Source organism: Schistocerca americana, chromosome X, assembly GCF_021461395.2.
Source record: "Schistocerca americana isolate TAMUIC-IGC-003095 chromosome X, iqSchAmer2.1, whole genome shotgun sequence".
Classification (NCBI taxonomy): domain Eukaryota; kingdom Metazoa; phylum Arthropoda; class Insecta; order Orthoptera; family Acrididae; genus Schistocerca; species Schistocerca americana.
This window is the reverse complement of record NC_060130.1, coordinates 143630475-143654913: the sequence shown is the minus strand read 5'-3', so window position 1 is coordinate 143654913 and position 24439 is coordinate 143630475. Positions and strand designations below refer to the sequence as shown.

The window sequence follows — 24439 nt, the reverse complement described above, 5'->3', positions numbered from 1 at the left end:
CTGTACTCACAAGTTGCATAAGAAAGACACTTCAGAAGCCTTAGCAACATGGCCCTTATACCTCAGATACAACAGATCAAGTTCAACATGAGAGTTTAGACTTCCCATTGGAGCCTTCAGAAGGCTTAGTCCTTGCAACATTTCTTGCAGAGTCTTTTGAGTTACCACTTGTCACCAGGAAGTAGTATTGTGTGGTGTGACATGCATGCAATGCAGATAGTAGCACAACATGCATTTGGGCAGAAGAAAACCTTTAGAGGTAATGGGCGTGGATATGAAAATTCTTACCCATGGCTATGATAAATTTCCATCATGGCTCTGTAGCAGGTCAGGGATCATTTTTATATGACTAAAATACAGTAAAATTAGTATCTTACATCTACACACATACTCTGCAAGCCACCATACTCTGCACGCAGAGGGTATGCTGCACCACTACCAATCACTTTCCTTCCTGTTCCACTCACAAACAGAATGAGAGAAAGACTGTCTGTATGCCTCCATATAAGTTGTAATTTCTCTTACCTTATGTTCATGGTCCTTATGTGAAGGGTACATTGGTAGCAGTAGGATCATTCTGCAATCAGCTTCGAATGTTGGTTCTCAAAATTTTCTCAATAGCCATCCTTGAAAAGAGCATCACCTTCCCTCCAGGGATTCCCTATTTGAGTTCTTGAAGCATCTCCATAATACTTAGTGTTGATCAAACCTACTGTTAACAAATGTAGCACCCTGCCTCCGAATTTGTTTGTTGTCTTCTTTCGGTCCTACCTGGTGGGAATCCCAGACACTCAAGCAGTACCAAGAATCGATTGCACTAGTGTTCTATGTTCAGTCTCCTTTACTGATGAATTGCACTTTCCTAAAACTCTCCCAATAAACTGAAGTCAATCATTCACCTTCCCTACTACAATCATGATATGTTCGTTCCATTTCATATCACTTTGCTACGTTCCACCTACATATTTAATGGACCTGACTGTGTCAAGTAGCACACTGTTAATGCTGTAGTCAAACATTGTGGGATTGTTTTTCCTACTCATCTGCATCAACTTACATTTTTCTACATTTAGAGCAAGCTGTTATTCATCACACCACCTAGAAATTTTGTCCAAATCTTGTTGTACCCTCCTACAGTTACTCAACAATGACGTCTTCCTGTACACCACAGTATCCCCAGCAAACAGCTGCAGATTGCTGTTCACCCTGTCCATCAGATCATTTATATACACAGGGAATAGGAGCAGTCTTATCACACTTCCCTGGGGCACAATGAACAATAAACTTGTCTCTGCTGCACACTAGCTGTCAAGGACAACACACTGGGCTCTGTTACTTAGGGAGTCTTTGAGCCACTCACATATCTGAGAATCTACTACATATGCTCATACTTTCATTAACACTCTACCCTGGGGCATGGTGTCAAATGCTTTTCAGAAATCTAAGAATATAGAATCCGCCTGCTGCCCTCTATCCATAGTTCACAGGATATCATGTGAAAAAAGGACAAGTTAAGTTTCACATGAGTGATGCTTTCTAAAACTGTGCTGATTTGCAGGCAGAAGCTTCTCCATCTCATGGAATTTCATTGTTGTTGTTCCAGTCACCAGCACTGTAAGTTGGTGTGATGCAGTTTCCATTACTCTCCCTTGCCTGGTATCCTCTTCATGCCAGCATTATTGCTGCATTCTGAATCAATAATTTGGATTAAACACTCATTTCTAAACCCTGTCCCTATGATGTTTTCTGTTCTTCATCCCTTCAATCATTGTTTTCAACAAGAACTCAAGTCATAATATGTGTCCAACCATTATTTCTCTTAAATTTGTTATGTTTGGTATTAGACTTTTTTTTCTCATAAGCTCACTGCGGGACATCCTCATTCCATACTCAGGCAGTCCATTATTTTTTAACAGTTGTCTACAAACCTACATTACAAAAGCTTCTAATTTTTTCAGTTCTGTGTTACCATTCTTCACATTTCACAGCCATGGAGAGTTCTGCTTCAAAAATTGCTTTTCATTAATCTTCTTTCTGGTCTTATAGTTTATATTTTTTACTGTTAACAGTTGTTTCTTTGTTACATAAATCTCTTTCCAACTTGGGCAGTTCTTGCTACTATGTCTTTCTTTCATCTCCTTTCTTTATCTATTGTACTTCTGATATAGCATTATTTGTCTAACTCTGTCTCTCTTTTAAAAGTTTAATATTTAGTCATCAGCAACTCAACTGCAAATCAAAATGACACTCTCTCCTACCTCACGCACATTGACTCACACAACCACTCCATCTCACATGCACTAAGACAGTGGAGAAATGGTGAAAGGCGCAATATCAGGGACTAAAACATAAAGAAAATGACAAAGGAAGTAAAATGACAGCACATGGAAATGTGACTAGCTGACCACTTACAAAAAACATGTGTAAGCCAGTCAACCTGTTGACACATTAAGAGCGTCTCCTCAAAATCTTACGAAACAAGGTGGAAAAAAAAATCACAAAACTTTAAAACTCTAACCACATTTGTTTACATGTCACTTAAAATGAGGGCATATCTATTAGAAGATCTGCCGCTGGCCTCTGGTCTGAAAGTTAAAAACAGTCAAGTAAAATGTGGCGCACAGTGATCTGTACGCCACTGACACCACACAGTGCACAGTTCACCCAAATTGTGATTTGGCAAGACTGCACTCGAGACCCACAGGCTGTAAAATAGAAAACATGACTGGAGATTTCTAAGGTGGTCTTTGGTGGAAGAACCCAAAACAACGATATCGTTGAGGTAATTGTTGAAGCTGGGCACAGAGGCTATCAGCAGTTTTAAAAAATGCTGAAAAATTGCGGGTGCGCTAGTGACGCCAGAAGACAAGTGTTGATACTGGTATAAGCCAAAAGGTGTATTGACAGGGAGTAGGTGCCTAGTGGTCTCATCCAAAGGAAGCTGGAGGTATGCTTCCAACAAATCAATCTCGGGAAAGTAGCGGTTGCCCGATAATTTTGCGAACAAATCATCAGGGTGAGGCAAAGGATACTTATCTATGACAGGCTGTGCATTAATCGTGACACTGAAGTCGCCACAGCGGGAAAGCTTACCCATCAGCTTCTTAACGATGACCAATGGTGTAGTCCATTCATTGGAAGAAATAGGCCAAATAACATTGAGCGACGTCAAACAGGCTAATTCAGCCTAGACAGAGTCGCGCAAATGGATAGGCACCTGCCGCACCCGAGAAGAATGAGGGCAGGTGCACTCTTTCATGGTAATGTGGACCTGAAAACCAGGAGCACAGGGGAAAACAGAGATGAAGACTCAGAGCAGAGGGACTCCAGTTGCTGCTACGGGACTCAATCTGACACTGAACTTACTTCATCGCTAATAGAGAAACTGAAAGCACTAAATGCATCTAACCCAAAAAGGTCTGCAGTATAGGAATGATCTGCGACGAGGAAGGTGAGAGGGTGAACAACAGATTTGTAAGAGACACGAGTGAAGAACTGACCTAGGGTTGGAATCTTCTGTTTATTGTAGCCCACCGACTTCTGCCAAACCTGAGGGGAGGGGAGCCGAAGTCTACGTACATTCTCCAGGTCTACATACATTTGTGCATTTTGTAAAGTCACTGCCGCTTCTCTGTCCACTTGCATTTTTAGCGGTTTATTAAAAATGCAAGTCAATAAACAATTTGTTCTGGGAGACAGTCATTATAGACAAACAGTTTATGTCCATTGGTACTACTGTATCCACCACGTTTGAAGAGGAGTAACACCAATGCAGTGTGGCCTTTCTTTTGACACTAGTCATGAACAGTCTGCCACTTAGGGCACGCAGCATGCTCATGTCAGGTGAAGCAGTACTGACGAGACAATAGGGGGGCATGCGGCTACCATCGTGACATGGCCCGTTGCTGCTATTGCCATAACCCTACATTGCCCCACATGACACTAAGTCGAAGTTTATGCAACTGCAATGGCTTCCCTGTCATTCTGAACACTTGTAGTGGGCCCAACAGCAGTTGACTGAGTAACTTACCATACCTCCCCCCCATGCAGCAATCTGATCGCCTGTGGACCGTGGCACTTTGAAGAACCGTGCTGTATTGAGCACATCTGTAAGTGTCGCATTCTCACACTGAAATGTTTTTTCGTGGACCTGCCTATCCAGGGCCAGACGAATAATGACATCATGCACCATGTGATCGGTGTAGCATTTGAGACAGATACTAGTGAAATTTCCAATGACAGCTCAACCCATGCAATTCTCAGCTGAGGCTTTGTAAGATTGGTTTGGATATTTCTGACAATGGTAAAATTCTACATGTGTTGCAGTGACATGCGTTCTGTCACAGAAATAGGTTGGGAGAAGCTTGCACATTTCATCAAATGATAAACTGGCAGGTTCTTGCAAAGGTACAAGTTGGCACAACACCTGATAAATGTGCGGTGAAAGCCAGGAAAGAAAAAAAAAGTGCTATGCTACACACCCACGTGAAAAACCTGGAAATGTTGAGGTAACTGTATCTCTTACGAGTCCCAATCTTCATCCAGTTCGTCATATGCTGGAGAGGGTGACGGTTGCACTGACAGGAGAGTAACCTGCTGCGAACATGCAGATGCCACCCGATTGAGAGCAGTCATGAGGGCCTGCTGTTGTTCCGTGAAATCTTGCTGCTGAGCAATGAGTATTACTTCCCTCAAGATGTTTGTCGGGTGATTTAGCACTGACACTAACACACGGAGAAATCCCAACACTCACTCATTACCGAGTTTTCTATAGCAAGAACAAACATGATTTATGGAACAATAGGTATAGAGCAACACATACGATACACTGTAGTACAGGTTGTGCGTAACACTGAACACACTGACTGGTCAATAGTAGCACAGGGTAAAGAATAGGCAGAGCACCCATTTGCGATCACTTCAATAACGCTGTTTCTTTGGTGACTCACCAGAGCACGCCAGGGGGCCGACCCAGGTGGCCCATGTAAGCGGGCCTGTTAACTGTACGGATGCGTGACCTCTGAAATGGCGCGCATCATGGGTGAAGGTACATCAGTATTTCCTACACAGCTTGTTAGGGCAATGCTCCAGTAGCTACTGGGACACGTTCGGTCTTTTCCTGGTTTGGGGAGATGTATCAAAATTGTCTCCCTCCACAGGTTGGGTAAGTGGCCTGTCTGCCACTCAGAATTAAAACATTGTAAGACGACTTCCTTTAATGCTAATTTCAAGTTACGCAGCATGCTGTATCACACGTGGTCATGAGTGGGTGCAGTATTGAGAGCAGGAGACATGCTGAATACTGCTCCCACAAGGAGGGCAGTTGTAGAACTCCAAATAGTTGGAGCTGAAGTTCCACTCACCCATTTATGTGGTAGCACGGTAATGCTGGAACCCTAGATCTTGGCTGGCAGTGGCACTAGTCATTGCAAAATGCTCTGCCATTGTCTGCGCGATGTCTTCAGGTCTCGTTTGGTGACACCCCTGTTTCGACAACCCCATTACAAGTAACTGACTGCCTTTACCAGAAATCCTGCTAATGGCTTCCCATACTGTATCAGAACAAGTGGAACTGTTGACAGAGTCCAGGAACGCTTGCCATGACCTTTTCTTGCTCTCCTCAGTGATATGGCGAGTCTCATCCTTTGCTAAGTGAAATGATGCAAGGTTTTCCACCATCGGGTGGCACTTAAACTGTCTCAGAGCCACACGTCTGACCCAGAGTACTAAATGGCATTCGCCAGTCCACCTATAGATAGGTTGTCTCCGAGGATGATGAGAGGACTTCAGGATGGAGAAGTGAACGGCACGGTGGAGCACTCGCATGATGTGGCCCACCCACTCTTGGATGCTGTTGCAGCATTCAAACACAGCCAGTTAGCTGAACAGCATCTATTTAGCTCTGCTGACAATTCGTCGTGGCTGTGTCTGTTCAGGAAGAGCTCCATCGAGTAGGTGAATCCAGAGTGCAGAGTAGTCTATGGAATGAAGATCGTCAGTGACTTCTCACTGAACAGAATCCATGAGAGCTGGAGAGCAGAAAGAGAAGTTGATGGCTGAGGATGACCCAGTAGCAGCACAGTAACGAGTGGGAGTGCCTGTGTTGAAGATGCACAGCCTGTGAGACGTCACGAGGCTCCCAAACCCTGGTCCCGAAGGCAAGTTAAAGTCAAGACTCACAATACATGATGGGCATTGAAGTCTACACGTAGGAGAAATGGTCAGGGGAGTTATTGTATAAGATCTGTGAGAGCCTCTCTTGTGGAGGTAAGTACAGTGGGCAAACAGTGATCCTCTGACACACACAAGGGAGGAGTGGTGTGTGTTACCGACAGACACAGCAACGCTGCCTTTGGCCCTTTCTCCAGTCAGATCATCCTTGTGTTGGAGGCTACAGCCCTGTAGCACAGGGATATCAGATGCTTTAAAATGTGTTTCCTGCAAACACAAGCACAGGAGGCGTTCCTGTGCTAGCAGTTTCAGTTCCTTCACATGTGTCCTGTGTTGTGTAGGCTACTGTGGGAATCAGCACTGACACAAACAAGGAAGGAGAGAACTTGTGATGGCTGGTGCCAGGAATCCAAAATGATCATATGAAACACTTGCTGATTAACGGAACACTTTATTTTAAAAAAGGAAAGAAACATAACTTAACATCATTATGATGTGGCTTGATGTGCTTATTGTGACTCCTATATGCAATTGACACATTGTTACTACTCGCAGAAAGCAGGCTGAGTATCGTATTTCTATTACTAAGTACTGATACTCTCAAAGTCTGTGACCGATCTGGACCTGACCAGTGATGGGCAGCTGGCTAAGTCAGCATTGACAGGGAGCTCTGAACTCTGTCCTCCTGTAGGTGTGGTGCTGCCCACTCTTTCCATTTGCGTGTGGATCAGCACCTTCTTGATACCATTTTGTGACGCTGCACTGGTCGTTGTTCAGTTGATACTTTAGCACTACGCATCCTGAAACCATTAATGCTCTACAGATGTGTGGGAGCCATTTATCGTTGGGGTAGCACTTATACCCTGTCTTTCCGGGGTGGAGGGGAGCTCACAATGGGTAGAGGCTCAGTCTTGGGGAGAAATGAATGCCCCAGGCCAATATCAATGTCCATTGGATCTGAAGATGAATAATGGGAGATTTAAGAGAGAGTGATGTCAACATCATCTGTTTATTTCTTGTCTCTGTCAGTAGTTGACATTCAGCTTTGTTTCTTTTGGCTTGGTGCAGTTTCAGAGCTACAACCACAGAAGTGGTAGTGGTAGTGGCAGAACTGGACAGTGGACCAAACTGAACTTTTGGAGAGGCAGGAAACTCCACAACATCGGCAACCATGGCCTTTCCTGATGTTCTGGGGGGATGTACGGGTTTCAAAATAACTGCAGCAGCCCAAGTGCATTGATAAATGCAGGTACTAGTGCAGACATTAGCAACCTCTGTATAGCGGCATCAGCTTTCTGAACAGGCTTTTTAAGAGCTGAAGCAAAGGAAGTAGCGAATGTAGGAGGAATCTGTGACTAGATTGACGACTGTTTGGTAGAAAGGCTGCAGCATGTTATCTTGGATGGAGAGTTATCAACAGATGTAGAAGTAACTTTGGATGTGCCCAGGGAAGTCTTTTGCAGATGATGCAGTTATCTGTGATGAAGTATTGTCTGAAAGAAGCTGCATAAATATTCAGTCAGATCTTGATAAGATTTCAATGTGGTGCAAGGACTGGCAACCTGCTTCAAATGTTCAAAAATGTAAAATTGTGCACTTCTAAATATGAAAAACCATATCTTATGGCTATAATATAATGAGTCGCTGCTGGATCGGCCAACTCATACAAATACCTGCTGTAACACTTTGTAGGTATATGAAATGGAATCATTACATAGGCTCAGTTGTGGGTAAAGCAGGTGCTAGAGTTCGGTTTATTGGTAGAATACTGGGGAAGTGCAGTCAGTCGAGAAAGGAGATGGTTTACGAATCACTCATGTGACCAGTTCTAGAATATTGCTGAAGTGTGTGGGACCCATAACAAGTAGGACTAACAATGGGTATTTAACACATACAGCGAAGGGCAGCAGGAATAGTCACAGGTTTGTGTGACCCATGGGAGAATGTCCCTGAAATGATGAAAGAACTGAACTGGCAGACTTTTGAAGATACACAAAAACTATCCCGAGGAAGTCTATTAACAAAATTTCAAGAACCAGCTTTAAATGATAACTCTAGAAATATACTACAACACTTTATGTATGGCTCACATAGAGATCGCGAGGATAAGATTAGCATAATTACGGCACACACAGAGGCATTTAGACGATCATTCATCCTGCATTCCATATGTGAACTGAACAGTAAGAAACCCTAATAACTAGTACAATGGGATGTACCCTCTGCCATGCACTTCACAGTGGTTTGCAGAGTGTAGATGTAGATGTATATGGGTCATTCCATGTCAAGTGCCCCAGTTAAGAAGACGCTCCCAGCTCAACCATCTTCAATTTTGATGAAATTTGTACAGTATGTACCTGAGGGCCCTACATGAACTAATGCAAAGTTTCAGACTTACCTGTAACTTGGTTGAGGTGCTAGAACCACTTTTGTGAAGACCTCTTTTACCGAGACCGAAAAGTCGCAAAGAAATCTTCAAGTTTGGCATTCCAGTGTTTCTAATGTAAAAAAGCTAGACTCTTGCTTCTGGGTATAGTGGTACAACATTTTGTCTTCTGCACACAAATGATGGAAGTAGAGTTCAGAAAGCAATGCATTTGGCATAATCTCAGTTCAAAGTGAGCAACAAATCATGTCACAAGAAATTTGTCCCATACTTTACGAGGCATAAGTAGTGGAGAAAGTGCGCTATAGACCTGGTGTTCTGCCAAACTACTGTCTGTCTGGGTGTTTAGTACACCACAAATTTGGGCCTGGCTTGTGGGTTTAATTACTGTGCTACCATTCTGTAAATTTGCTAAAAAACATGAATGTATCAAAATATACCTGTGTTCAAAGTCATGTGTCTCAAAATGGACGCCTACCACATTACATTCATTAACACTATTCAACAGAGCACATTTCATTCTATTAGAAAAACTTATTTTCATTTTGTGTCTCTTTGGGTAAGATGCAAAAATTGTGCCTTAAATTTGAAATTTTGTTGATTATGTCTGCAGTGTTTAAATATTCATTTTGCTGTTTATTTCGTGATTTGAAACCTGTTTGTGACAGGTTCATTGCTAAATTTAACCATTTAACTATACTAAAGACTGCTACATAGTTTTTGTGAAGCTGAGTGCTTATTAATTTTATTTATTTTCTTTATTTAGGACTCGACAATTTGATTTTTGTGCCTGAACCACATCTAGTTGCTGCTGAAATGGAAAAAAGATCAAGTTAATGTTAGCAGTTTTGGAAATACTGATTCCCCATGCCATTTAATGACATACAGTGCCTTAAAATGACTAAACACTGTAAAGTACTACAAAGATTTGAATTTTTGCAAAGATCATGCTGCAACCCATTTGGTAAGAAAAACCATACTGCATGCAAGAGTTTGCCCTCAGTCAACACAGAAACAGCTGACCTGCTACAATGGATAACTGTGTGTGATATTAAACCAGGCCAAAAAAAATTTGTCCTTCCAGTAGAAAAGAATTTGATACACTGAAATATTCACAAATAGAAGTTACATATCAGTCAGATGAAAATGATGAGACTAATGTTGCTCACAATTTGTATATAAGCTTAACAGTTGTTGGAATATCAGCATCAAAATTTCAATGAATTGGTACAAGGCATACAAAAGGATATGCAAACCACAAAATACATCAAGTTGAAGGTGCAATTATTAAGAAAATTGTAGAAGTGGGAGGACTTGATTCCAGTGAACTGGAGCAACGATCCACAAGCAAGCAATGCTTGGCTTGTTCAGATTACAGTCAGCTGATCCAAGAATTGAAAGACAAATTACACACATCAGATCATAAGGAGAAAATTCAAATTTTGACCTTAGATCCCCAAAGCTGGTCTATCAAAAAGACTATATAAGAGTTTTGTGTTTCAGAAAGAATGGTAAGGAAGGCTAGAAAGTTAAAAGCTGAGCAGGGAATATTGGCACAGCCCAAAGGTAAATGTGGGAAAAAGATTTCTGAGGCTGTGAAGGCAAGAGTCCTAGAACATTTTTATGCTGAAGAGTTTAGTCAGATTTGTCCAGGAAAAAATGACTGTATTACTGTTTGGATTGATGGAGAAAACATTCAAAAACAAAAATACTTATTGCTGAGCAACCTAAAAGAAATGTTTGTTGCATACCGCAGTAAAAATGGACCAGAAATTGGATTTTCCAAATTTCGTGTATTAAGGCCAAAGTGGTGTGTGACTGTAGGCACAGCTGGTTCACATTCAGTTTGTGTCTGCACAATACATTAAGATGTGAAACTAATGTTGGCACATAGAAGATTACATAAAAGAATATTACAAAATGTTTCTGAGCAAAACTGTCTGGAATTTGGAAACAAAGGATTGCATGCTTCATCACTGTAAAGTACATCCAGGAACAAAAGCCCTAAAGGAATACTTGGAAAGCACTTTTGCAGATACTGATCCTGAGGATACAATTCAGTTGAAACAATGGACTCACACTGACGGAGATACACTTGGAACCAAGAAAGTTACAGTGGAAGAATTCATTGAACTATTAGTTAAAAAACTTTTGGCCCTTTCTATTCACCACTACATTGCAAAGCATCAGAGCAAGCATTTGCAGTTCACTAAAGGTCTCGAACCAGGAGAACTGATTATATTGCTCGATTTCGCTGAAAATTACTCCTTTATTGTCCAAGGCGCAGTTCAAGGAGTCCACAGGGAAAATAGCCAAGCTACAATACATCCATTTGTCATTTACTACAAAGATAATGAAGACCTAAAAAGTGTCAGGTACTGCATAATCAGTGATTTCCTCCGACATCACACAGTTGCAGTGCATGTGTTTTTAACGAACTGGATCAAATCCCTGGAGTGCATTTTTAAAGAAATTAAGCATATTCATTATTTTAGTGATGATTCTGCCACAGAGTACAAAAATTTTAAGAGCTTCCTAAATCTCTGCTATCATAAAACAGATTTTGGCATTACTGCAGAATGGAATTTTTTTGGAACAAGCCATGGGAAATCACCATGTGATGGAATTAGGGGCACAGTTAAGCATTTAGCAGCAAGAGCTAGCCTTCAGTGCCAAATTGACAACAAAATCTTAACACCAACTGATCTGTTTGAATAATGCCAAAAAAATGTGCATGGCATTGAATTTATCTATATTAAAAAAGAAATTATTGAAGATGCAAAAATTGAACAAGAAAAACATTTTGAGGATGGATGTACAGTGTCTGGTACAAGAGACCCTCACCATTTTGTGGTAATTGATGAAAAGCGACTTCAGATTCATAGAGTATCAAATCATACATTGTCCTTTATAGCAAATGTTAACCGATATGCTAAAGTTGCTACTAAACATGTTACCATTACTGAACTACAGCCTAGCCAGTATGTGGCTTGCATTTATGATGGAAAATGGTGGACAGGAAATATCTGTGAACTTTCATGTGAAGAAAAAGATGCGTTGATTAATTCCATGCATCCTCATGGAGCTGCTCAATCATTTCACTGGCCAACTAGAAGAGACATATGCAGGATTCCAGAACAAAGGATAATTGCAGTCATACCAGTTCCAGCTGCTTCCATGATGGGGTGGCAATACAGTTTTAGCTGGAAACAATAGTTTTGGACATCAGCAACAAATTTAAAGCATTTAACTGAAAAATTCTGCATTATGGCTTGGGAACCACGAAGAGACCCAGACAAGGCTTGGGAACCTGTTGGATACCCACATTCAGGCTTGGTAACCTGCTAGACTCCCACCTTCAGTCTTGGGAACCTGCAGTAAAGAAACCTACCCATGGCTGACCGTGCATGGCTATCGGGCCCCTTGGCAATGGGGCTACCAGTCACTGAGATTGGTAGTGGCACAGCCACCATGGACCAATGCAAGGATTTTTCTCGAATTACAAAAAATTTCAATAGCTTAGGTGCAATTTTTGCACATTACCCAAAGAGACACCAAAATGGAAATAAGTTTTTCTAACAGAATGAAATGTGCTCTGTTGAATGGTATTAATGAATGTAATGTGGGTAGGTGCCCATTTTGTGACACATGGCTTTGAACACGGGTATATTTTGATACATTCATGTTTTTTAGCTAATTTACAGAATGGTAGCACAGTAATTAAACACACAAGCCAGGCCCAAATTTGTGATACACTAAACACCTACACAGACAGTAGTTTGGCAAAAGACCAGGCCCATAGTGCACTTTCTCCACTACTTATGCCTCGCTAAAGTATGCGACAAATTACTCACAACATGATTTGTTGCCCACTTTGAACTGAGATTATGCCAAATGCATTGCTTCTGAACTCTACTTCCATCATTTGTGTGTAGAGCACAAAAAGTTGTACCACTACACCCAGGAACAAGAGCCTAGTTCTTTTACAATAGAAACAGTGGAACTCCAAACTTGAAGATTTCTTCGCGACTTTTCGATCTCGGAGAAAGTGGTCTTCACAAAAGTGGCTCTAGCACCTCAACCAAGTTACAGGTGAGCCTAAAACTTTGCATAAGTACATGTCGGGCCCTCTGGTTCATACTGTACAAAATTCATCAAAATTGAAGATGGTTGGGCTGGGAGCCATAGGGCACTTCACTTGGAATGACCCATATGTAGATGTACTTGGTAGTTTTAAGCTCTGGTATCTTCCATTCTTCAAGACATATGCTACAGTTCCTACTCCAGACAGAATGAGCCCCAGAGCAGTTCACATACTTCAAAGGAGATGAACAAATGACGCCTTTGTGGATGGCCCTACCCCGTTTGCCACCAGTGGCTTCACCCTTACATCCTAAAGTGGTGTGCCCAAACCACATTGGATTATGGACATGAGGTCGCACACTTTAGCGAAGGTAAAGTGCCTCGACATGCTCTGGGAGTTTTGTGCTACTGAAAGTAAGAATAAATGAGTCTGATTTGACCAGTGCATTTCTTTCAGCATCTCAGTGATACTCTCCCATTTCCTCTCTGGGAATATCTACAAGACCCCTGCATGACACAATGCCCTTGCTATAGTTCAAGGAGGTGCGTAATACTTCAAACCAATCACAAAAGATTGTGGCCCAGTGACATGGTGCACTGTCATCCACAAAAATTCCAACATTGTTCGGGAACATGACTGGCTGCAAATGGTCTCCAAGCACCCGAACATAACGACTTCCAGTCAATGATAGGTTTAGCTGGACCAGAGGACCCAGTCCATTCCATGTCAGCAGCCTACACCATTACCGAGCCACCATCAGGCTGCAGAGTGCCTCATTAACAACTTGAGTCCATGGCTTCGTGGGGTCCGTGCCACACTCGAAACCTACCATCAGCTCTTACCAGATGACACGGGGACTCATCTGGACAGACCATGGTTTTCCAGTTGTCTAGGGTCCAACCAATATGGTCAAAAGCTCAGGAGTGGTGCTGCAGGCAATGTCATGCTGATAGCAATGGCACTTACACTGGTCATCTGCTGCCATAGCCCATTAACACCAAATTTCACTGCATTGGCCTAATGGATACGGTTGTCATTCATCCCACATTGATTTCATGCAGTGTTGTTTGTTTGTAAAAACTGACAAGTCTACGCAAACGCTGCTGCTCTCAGTTTTTTAAGTGAAAGCCACCAGCCACTGCATTGTCCGGGGTGAGAGGTAATGCCTGAAATTTGGTATTTTTGGTACACTCTTGACACTGAATATCAGAGTAATGAATTCCCTAATTATTTCCAAAATAGAATGTCCCATGTATCTAGTTCCAACTGTCATTCTGCGCCCAACTTGTGACACACACAGCTATGCTGTTTCTAGCATAAAGCCCAGTTTAATGTCAACTGACAAACATCTATACCTGTGTGAGCAGTGCTACATAGAGAGACTATTACCTGGACTATGTATTAGTAAACTTTTTGTATTGAGAAACTTATCACAGTAACATACAGCAACACTAACATTGCTATTCTTTACTGCATAAAATCACATGGGAAATCCAGTATCAGTATACATTGATTCTGAGCACTGTATCAATTCTGACACATTACTTGCTATTCAATACCAAATTAGACTGTTGTTAAAGGTTATAAATTTGTGATTTAATCACAGTAACAGAAGTAGCAGACACTCAATGTTAAGAGACCTTGAACACCTTTATTTCCATATTCAAAAGTTGTAGTGACATAGTTTAGTCACATTTGAAATTGATGACAGGATTAGCAACACCAAAAAAATAACATTTGAAACTGATGACAGAGTTAGCAACACAGGAAAGAGTACATAAAGCAAAATAAATGGATACATCAGCAGTATAAAAGTACTCCCTGCATACACAGTTCTCTCCTAGCATATAAATAAAATTTACAACCAGTAATAGACTGTATTCATAGCTCAACACTCAGCAAATGGTATTTCACCATGACCTTAATCTCGATGTAATCAAAAACTTTGCTCATCACATCTTGTTGATATTATTCCTCGATTTTTAAGAAATTTACATTCATATTAACATAATTAGCTTAGGCTAATATAGAAATACCTATACACAGATAATAACAAACTGGAATACAATGCAATTACTGATGGTTTCACTCTAGTTCCTAAGTGTTCCATTTCTAGATAAATAAATATGAACTAGAGATTAATCACAACAGGATATGTACTGTTGGACCAATTTTTATGATAATTTCTGTGGATTCTCTAGTTTCACTGTCCTCCTTGAGCAGAAGGAGTGTATGTGAACAATACAACCATCACCCAAATGTGAAGAAGAATCTGTAAAAATTAAGAAAAGAAATGGTAAGTACAATACAAGATCAAGCATCTACCTACACTGAAAGATTCTTTTCCATACATTTGGATGTTATTTGCTTACCATGTAAGAAAATACTAATACTCGGGCCAATGGGTACCTCCTTAAAAAGACACCAGTCCTAATACTGACAGCATCAAGTGTTGTATAAGCCCTTTTTACTCTGCGTGTCACTCCCGTGTCAAACGGTGATTCTACAAAAAGGCTGGGGACTTGAGCCTTGGCTGTAAACACACATTCACCTTCTTAATGCACCAAATAGAAGCAGAGTTAACACATACAAAAATGGCAATTTAAGTTTATGATGCTATTTAGTTGTTTTATTTCTGAATCTTGATTAGTTACAAAATAAAAGTACATAAAATGGTGTCATTTTACAGTAAATGGAACATAAGATATGATGGAATAATCATTTAATGCAGAGTATAAGGCAGAGATGGGCAGTATTTGAATAAATTTCTATCTAGATAATTATATAAATAAATAGATAACTCAAAAAATTTTATTTGTGAATAATGTGATTACTTCTCTCTGCGAATGCACACGTGTTATTTTTCATCATGTGACTAATGAATAAAGTAGCCTACCACCACATTTTCTTTTTTTATTTATTGATTAGTACTGTGATGTGCATAGGCAGAGTTTCTTCCTATAGCTTGACAGCCTTTCTGTAGGACTGGTCCTCCCTCCCCACCATGATCACTTGGAGAGTGGTGCAGCCACAGCTGTATAAACCCATTTGACTAAATAAATAAACACACCACCATCCAACTGCACGGCACAGCAGTTATTTAATTATTCAAATGCTCTTTTCTTTCCTGATGTCTTAACACATGTACTATCGTCCTGCCCCTTCTCCTTGTTAGTATTATCCATATGTTATTATCCTGCAGAGAACTACCACGTTTCTGATCTTATCAGTTCACTTAATTTTCTGTAACCTTCTAAAGCACTAAATATCAACCACTTTGATTCTCTTCTTTTCTGGTTTTCCCACAGATCATGATTACCTTCCATACAATGCTGTGCTCTGTAATGAATCTTGCCTCTTTGGAACTTTCGTACATCAATTGAAACGTTTGATTCCATATACATTTTGGCCACACTCTGGTTAATTTTCATATTTAAATTATATCTCTCACATCTGAAGATATTTTTGAACCTATCTGATTGGCAGAAGACTAATTTTCTGGTAATATATTTTTATTATTCATACCGATCGATTTTGTAATATCTATCTTGAACCATGAAAAGCAGTAATCACAATTGTCAACTTAAATGATCAAAGAACCAGTTTACAGTAAAAATAATACTATTATGCTTCAGGTTTTATGCAAGTAAAATTTCTGTCTCCTTTTGTAATTTTTCTAAGTTTTATTATTGATTATCAAATAAAACTTATACAATGACAGGAAGCTGCTATCTTTCATATTGTCAAAATTTACAACTTTCTTTTATTAACCATTAGGCCCATGAATCTTCATGTAAATAATTATTTCCAGAAAAAATTATATAAATTAAATGTGAGAAGCAACTTCAGTTAAGACAGTCACGTTAATACTTGTTTGGACTACATCCTGTTCAGGAAGGTACTGGAAACTTTGTTTGTAATACTTATAGATGATTTTGTCATGAACTCTGCAGAGTTGTTTTAAAAAGGTTCAGAGGAAAGTGGGTTTAGCATCTATTGAGTTTGGCACATGTTACTCTCTGATCAACTCACTCTTTGTTTAGCTCAAGAATTTAGCACAATGTATATTTAAGAAGTGCTGTTGTAAAAAGCACATCAAGAACATAGCAGCAAATGAAGATTGTGTTTAAAAGCCACACAATGTTCCAGCAACTTGTTATTTTAAAAAAAACCTGGACCAAACATTCCGAAAGTTTATATAGGTGCAAATAAGGCTGCCTAGACAATGAGACCTCAACTTAGCAAGGTAAGTAATATTTATCTATAAATACAATATACTTTCTCTTACATACTAATTTAAACATTGTCAGAACTATTATATAATTACAACCACGTATGCACGCAAAGTTAAATTCTTCATTATATAGGAGCATTAAGTGGAAGGGAGTTGCATTGTATGTGGGGGTGTCAGCTGGAATAAAGACAATATTAGCTAGAATATTAACAGTGTTTTCATTTCGCAGAAAAATTTGTGAAATAATGATACTAACAAGGGAAGTCTCTAAGCTTAAACAGGAATTTGGTGTTCGAATAGTATTTAGAAGCTTTACGTACAATGGTGATTAGAATGATGAAAGCATTCAATTGTGTTACTCTTAGATTGCCTATTGTCTGACTGTAAAAATGTACATAAGGTTCTTTGAGAAAATTCATGAAACAAAATGCAAAATCAGGATAGGCACATTTGGTGAAAGCAATCTGGACAATTCTCAGAATCATATAATTGGCCTGCAAAATCAAATGCTACTTTAATCACATTCTCGAGTTCAGCAACATGTGCAGGAGTATTGTAGCCAGCTGTTTACCAGGAATTCTGAAGCATAGGCTGATACACTGAGCAGGCAGCTGGTTATCAATAATAGAATGCATTTCATAATGAATATTCTGTTTCCTAATTTAGTGTCAGAGTCACTGCAGAAAGTCCTTATAGAGTATTTTATCCTTCTTCCATAAACACCGAAGAGCCAAAGAAACTGGTACACTCACCTACTATTGTGTAGGGCCCCTGCAAGCACGCGCAAGTGCCGCAATACGACATGCCATGGACTCTACTAATGTCTGAAGTAGTGCTGGAGATAATTGACACTGTGAATCCTACAGGGCTGCCCATAAATCCGTAAGAGTATAAGGGGGTGGAGATCTCTTCTGAACAGCATGTTGCAAGGCGTCCCGGATTGCTCAATAATGGTCATGTCTGGGGAGTTTGGTGACCAGCAGAAGTGTTTAAACTCAGAAGAGTGTTCTTGGAGCCACTCTGTAGCAATTCTAGACATGTGGGGTGGTGCATTGTCCTGCTGGAATTGACCAAGTCCATTGGAATGCACAATGGACATGAATGAATTCAGGTGATCAGACAGGATGTTTACATATGTGTCACCTGTCAGAGTCGTATCTAGATGTATCAGGGGTCCCATATCACTTCAACTGCACATGCCCCACACCATTACAGAGCCTCCAACAGCTTGAACAATCCCCTGCTGACATGCAGGGTCCATGGAGTCAAGAGGTTGTGTCCATACCCGTACACGTCCATCCACTCAATAAAATTTGGAACGACACTTGTTCAAGCACGCAACATGTTTCCAGTCATCAACAGTCCAACGTCAGTGTTGATGGGCCCAGGCAAGGCATAAAGCTTTGTGTCATGCAGTAATCAAGGGTACACGAATGGGCCTTCGGCTCCGAAAGCCCATATCAATGATGTTTCATTGATGGTCCAGAATTGAAATCTGCAGCAATTTGCAGAAGGGTTTTACTTCTGCAACGCTGAATGATTCTCTTCAGTCGTCGTCGGTCCTGTTCTTGCGTGATTTTTTCCGGCTGCAGTCGGAGATTTGATGTCTTAGTGGATTCTTCATATTCAAAGTACTCTTGTGAAATGGTGGTACGGGAAAATCTCCACTTCATCGCTATCTTGAAGATGCTGTGCCCCATTGCTCATGCGCCGACTATAATACCAAGCTCAAACTCACTTAAATCTTGATAACCTGCCATTGTAGCTACAGTAACCGATCTAACAACTGCGCCAGACACTTGTAATCTTACATAGGTATTGCCGACCACAGCACAGTATTCTGCCTGAACTATATACCTCCATATCAGAATAAGCATACCTATACCAATTTCTTTTGTGCCTCAGTGTGTTTTATATATAAGACATGTAAATCCAGAGGCTGTACATATTTTGTTGTTTTTGGTGGAATGGTCATCTATTCCATGTCTCCACCTGCAAATGAATCATTTGTCCAACATCTATTTTATAGCCATGACTTGTACTGAATGAAGAACAGACTAAGGCAATTGTTGATTTTTCTCCATTTTCAGAAGTCAGTTCATAACTAAATCCATTTGGAATAAAACAATACCAATCGCCATTTTTTAGGTCGTATTTTTAGGCTACCAGTTTCGACGATACACTACGTCATCTTCAGCCCTGGTTCAATCAAGTAACCTTCCTGTTACAAAATACAACAGCACTTTTAATTGGTCTCGGAATGATTATTATGGGAATGCGTGCTCCTTGGACAACTGTCAAAGCTGCTGACAGTTGTCCAAAGAGCACACATGCCTGTAATAATCGTTACGAGACCATTTAAAAGTGCTGCTTTATTTTGTAACACGAAGGTTCCTGAATTGAAGCAGGGCTGAAGATGACGTAGTGGATCGTCGAAACTGGTAGCCTAAAAATAAAACCTAAATAACGGCAGTTGGCATTGTTTAATTGGATACTCCAGACAGAAGATGGAGTTACATTCATCAAATCCACTTGGATCAGTTTTCCAAATGCAATATTACTGTATCTGGAAACCTGCAGTTTTCTGGTTTAATTCTTTGACAAACTGGGCCCTAAACTGGCGAATATTTTGGTCTTCTTCTTGTTCTCTGGCTGTCATGAAAGTACAGCTGTGTCTACAGAGAATTCTGTATTCTTCATTGAGGCATACTATGAAAGCTGCACAGCATTTAAAACTTGTGCGCCCAATTTCTCTTGCTTTTTGAATTGCCCAAAATTTCCTTCATTCCTTGTTAGTTCAAATTAGGACAGAATGGGTTGTTTTATCTCCATTTCTTTGACTGCCTTGTTTCCTCTAAATGAATGTTCATTACGTCTTTCTTTTTTTTTTTTTTTTTTGCAGGTAATCAAATGTTGCTTTGATGTTAAGTGTGCTTTTTATACATGGATATTTCTTCAATAATAAGCTGTAGACTGCAACTTTACATGGAGGTGTATGGTAATTATCATAAATATGTTTAGGACATTATTCTGAAAATTTTGTTAAAATATTGACAGTATTGGACTTCTTTTCTTCTGGTGGAGGTGCATAGTCACCAGAACTGTTTGCTTCTCTTTGAGTAGTACTATTCCTGCCACTGCCAAGTGGACTATATAAAATAATTTTTTATTTCTACTTGTATACTATGGTAAAAGTAAAATTAATACATGAGAGATAATGTAAGTTAAATGAAAGTAATATGATAAGCAGAGACATGACTATAAATTTTTATCGTAAGTACCAGCTATTTTCAGTCAATTCACATATAATGTGAAGTATTTCAGTCACTGTAAAAAACAACTGTTATGTAAAAAGTGAAGACTTTATCCTGAGGTGTGTGATATTGATAATTATGCTGGATTTAGTATTGGTAACATGGTAAGGAGGAAATGAATATTATGCTACTATCATGTTATTTCTATACAGTAGGGTTATTGCTGTTGATGATGTTTAGTGGTGAGCTGTGAAGTGAAGAGAATATTTTGTGAGAAGTGATGATTAATGGAAATGCATTAGGTCTTTAGATTAATATTATGATGATGATGATGATGATAAAGCAATGGATTAGGAACTTAGTGGCATGAATGGTAGTAATTTACATTCAGGAAATCATGTAAGTAGTTATGCCTAAGTATTTGTATCTGAAGAAAGTTGTCAAGAAAGAGTCTCAGACAAGAGTGGGGGGAAAAAAAGGCTGAGATTTGCAAATATGAAAGTACAGAGCAATGTGAAATAATAATGATTTAACTAAACTAGTAACTGAAATAAAAAATTATGATTACCATCCATGTTAAGATAGAATGACATAGAATCAAAGTAGAAACCCAATATTATAGGAAAAAAATTCTAATATGCACTGAGATGGTAATTAGAGGATGTGGAAAATCTAATTAAAAAACAAAAATGTGAGTTGTAGTTGGAAAAAGATTCCTTACTAAAAACAATACATTTACTTTGTTACTGATGAAAAATATTTTTTTTATAAAATAATCTTAAGTGTACTTTGTACCTCCATTCTGTCTGTATGCTAAGGAAATTTGTACATAATGTTTGTATCATTTTACTCGATGCCACCATAGACTATATAATTTATTTTTGTTTGTGAATATTACTTCAAAAATTTGGATTTCCATGATGAAATGTTTTTCTCTCACTCATCTGTTCATCTTTTTATAATCACATTACACTATGCATTTGTCTTCTACTTTCTCAGTACAAAAAACCAGATGCTTTCTGTAACAGTCTAATAATACACAATTATTAAATATGATGAATTAAAAATATATTTGGGGAAACTGGAAAGCAGAAAAATACGATTTATTTGCAGTTTATGTTAGGAAACCTCCAATATGTAAAACATTCTTAGTATTTCTGGATTTTTTCATTGTTTATGTATCTTATTTGTTTATGTGAGCCCAAATAAGATATGGGAAATTTTTTTTGTCATGGATTACTTAAGCCATAATCTACTACTTTGTATTCTGTTGTTTGGAATTAACTGAAAATAAATATATTTGAAATTACTGTCATGTTGGGAAGCTTAGCATATATTTTGAAAAGAAAGTTTAAATTTTTACATAAAGAAATGTCATACTGAGATAATGTTACTATATCTATCCAGTGTTAGTAATACAAAAATATCTAGGGCTTTAGTGAATGAAAACTGTCTAAAGAAAAATGAAAATGAAGGATTTTGTTAACTCTGTCATTTCAGGCATTACTGTGGTGTTTTTGTGAGAAAAAGATATAATAGAGAGTGGTGTTTTTCAGAAAAATGCAAAGCTAATGGTTATACAAAGTACATAAAAATCAGTTATGATGCAAAATATATATTTCTTGGTTTAAAACTAATGTTGTACAATTATGAATGGAATGTAGAAATTATAATTCAGAGCAATTTTTCTATTTCAGGTATATTTATGATATTATGAAGAAGTTTTGTGAAATGTTCTGTAAAGCTAACGAAGTTCATGTTGAACTGAATTTTTGAGAGATGATTCATAGTATTGTGAAGTACAGGGATTCTTCGATGTTTCAGGTTTATGATACTGTGATGAGGTTTATTCCACAATATGTGTAATGATTCTGCAGTTGTGCAGACGTTATGGAAATGAAATGTTAGGGACTTACTGGTATTCTGTTTGGTAATGCACTGTGCTTTTGTTTATGATGGTATGCCGTATAATATTCTAAGATGGCCAGTAAGGCCTTTAGCAAGAATAGACCACACACACACACACACACACACACACACACACACACACACACACACACACACACACACCACACAACTTAGATGATGATGATTATGAACATTGGTATATAGTTATATTCTTGATGTTTATGAAGTTTGAGCTGGATGTGATTTGTTGGTAATATCTGAATTTTAATTAACAATTGTATGATTACACAGCATTGGTGTGAGAAAGAGTTAGCCTTGGTATGAAATGGCTTATATGAAGTGCTAAATATGTTGTTGCCAACTATATGAAAATCTTCAATGCCATCTGACTTTGTGAAAGTACAGCTTGGGGGATTGTACAGTGTAAAATAAATTGGTGAATTATTATGGTGAAAATACCAACCACATGTGACTTGTTTTACTAAAATGTGAGATTATTTGGACCAAGGCAACTGCCTGATGAGAATATTCCTTGAGATTTTAGAGGATTATTACTGTGTATAATATTTTTTTTATGAAATGTGTTCTTACTGCTTTACATCAATATTTTACAACTGTGGCACCACAGCAAAACCTAAAAATTTATTTGAAATTTAAAAAGCTTAATGATCTTAATTCTTTGATGTTTACTACTTTATCCAATGGTATGTTGTCCTGTGGATTACTATTTTAAAGTTTTTACCTCTATGGTTACATACAACTGATAGATTTCAGTGCTAAGCAAGTAGTACAATCCCTAGCTGGGTGACTGTATTTGTAGTTACGAAATCTTATCTGTAAAATCATAAGAAAGTTATTCAAAATGTCTTTTGCTAAACATCAGTTCCAGAACACTTCATCCAGTTTTGGAAAGTGGTCCAGAATCACGTTAGTACAATCCAATTGTATTTTACTGTAATTGTCAGGGAAATGTTTTCCAGGACATTAATTTTTCTTGTATTTCTCTTCATGCAGTCCTTGTATCTAGTGTGTAGTTGAGGATCAAATTATGTCTTACAATCAGCTATTTTTTTGCATTCTACTAAAAATGTTATTTCCATGTGCTACGAAACTATATTTGTGCCATTTGCCAGTGTATGATTGAGTAAAAGAAATTGAAATAATTAAATATCACTATGTAGACATTTTATGAAGATCTCATTATATGCGCATGAAAATTTTCTTTGTTGTATGACTATTCAAATAATTTTATGGTTTTGAGGATTCTATGGAGCCACTTCAGTGCTCCAGTGAGCTAAGACAGACTTACGACACAGCAAGCCATTGTAAACTTTCTCCTATAATAACTGTCCAATTACTAGATATACACAAAATTATGAAAAAGGTCTTTCAAAATCAAGGCTTCCATAACCCTCAACTTTTGATAAAAGTTTTTATAAAACAACTAATTTTCATGTGAGATATATTCCTTGTAGCTTTCGCACTTCAATTGAAATGTTCAATTCTGTATAAATTTTGGTTAGATTTGAGTTAAATTTTATACTTACATTAAATATTACACATCTAAAGATATTTTTTAACACATCTGACTGCCAAAGGACTATTATTCTGGAAATATATTTTTGATTAAATCAACAGTCGAGACCGCGATAACATTTGCTTATTATGACTGGATTTGGCTTATGTTAAAGCCATCCTCACATTTTTTGGCTCTCTATGACTGGTGCTGACAGCACCTCAGTTTTTTCATGTGATACCATTATTGTATACTGTGTAAGATTGTGGTATCGTGAAAAAATTGAGGAGCCATCAGCACCTGCCATACCAGGCCAAAAAATATGAGGACGGATGTAACAGAAGCCGAAACTGATCATAATAAGCAAATGTTATTGTGATCTTGACTGTTGTTCTAATCAAATTTAGTACCAGATCACTACGCTCCACAGACAATGTTGTCTACATTTATGTAATATATTTTTATTATTCTTATAGATTCATTTCGTAATATCGATCTTGAACCACAAAAATTAATAATCACAATTGTCAACTTAAATGATCAGAAAACTAGTTTACAGTGAAAATAATAATGTGATGCTTCAGATTTTATGCATACAAAATTTCTACCTCCATTTATAATTCTTCTAATTTTATTACGGATTATAAAATAAATCTTATACGACAACAGGAAGCTGCTATTTTTCGTACTGTCAAAATCTGCAACTTTTGTTATAAACCATTAAGTGAGGCATATAAATCTTCGCATAAATAATGATTTCAAGGAAACATTTGATAAATTAAATATGAAAAAGAATTTCAGTTAGTACTTATTTGGCCTACAGCCTGCTCTAGAAGGTACTGGAAACTGGGTTTGTAATATTTATAGAGAATTTTGGCATGAACTG

General features: G+C 38.5%; 1 protein-coding gene across 2 annotated transcripts in view; it reads right to left on the bottom strand.

The window, feature by feature from the left end:
- Positions 1-14272: 14272 nt before the first annotated feature.
- Positions 14273-24439, bottom strand: part of LOC124555703 (golgin-84-like) — a 102586-nt gene continuing 92419 nt past the window's right edge. For both annotated transcript variants that reach the window (XM_047129707.1, XM_047129708.1), the window contains exons 10-11: positions 15014-15174; positions 14273-14913 (exon numbers count right to left, since the gene is read on the bottom strand). In XM_047129707.1, the coding sequence (XP_046985663.1) occupies positions 14845-14913; positions 15014-15174 (230 nt within the window). In that variant the 3' untranslated portion in view covers positions 14273-14844. The remainder of the gene's footprint in view (positions 14914-15013; positions 15175-24439) is intronic.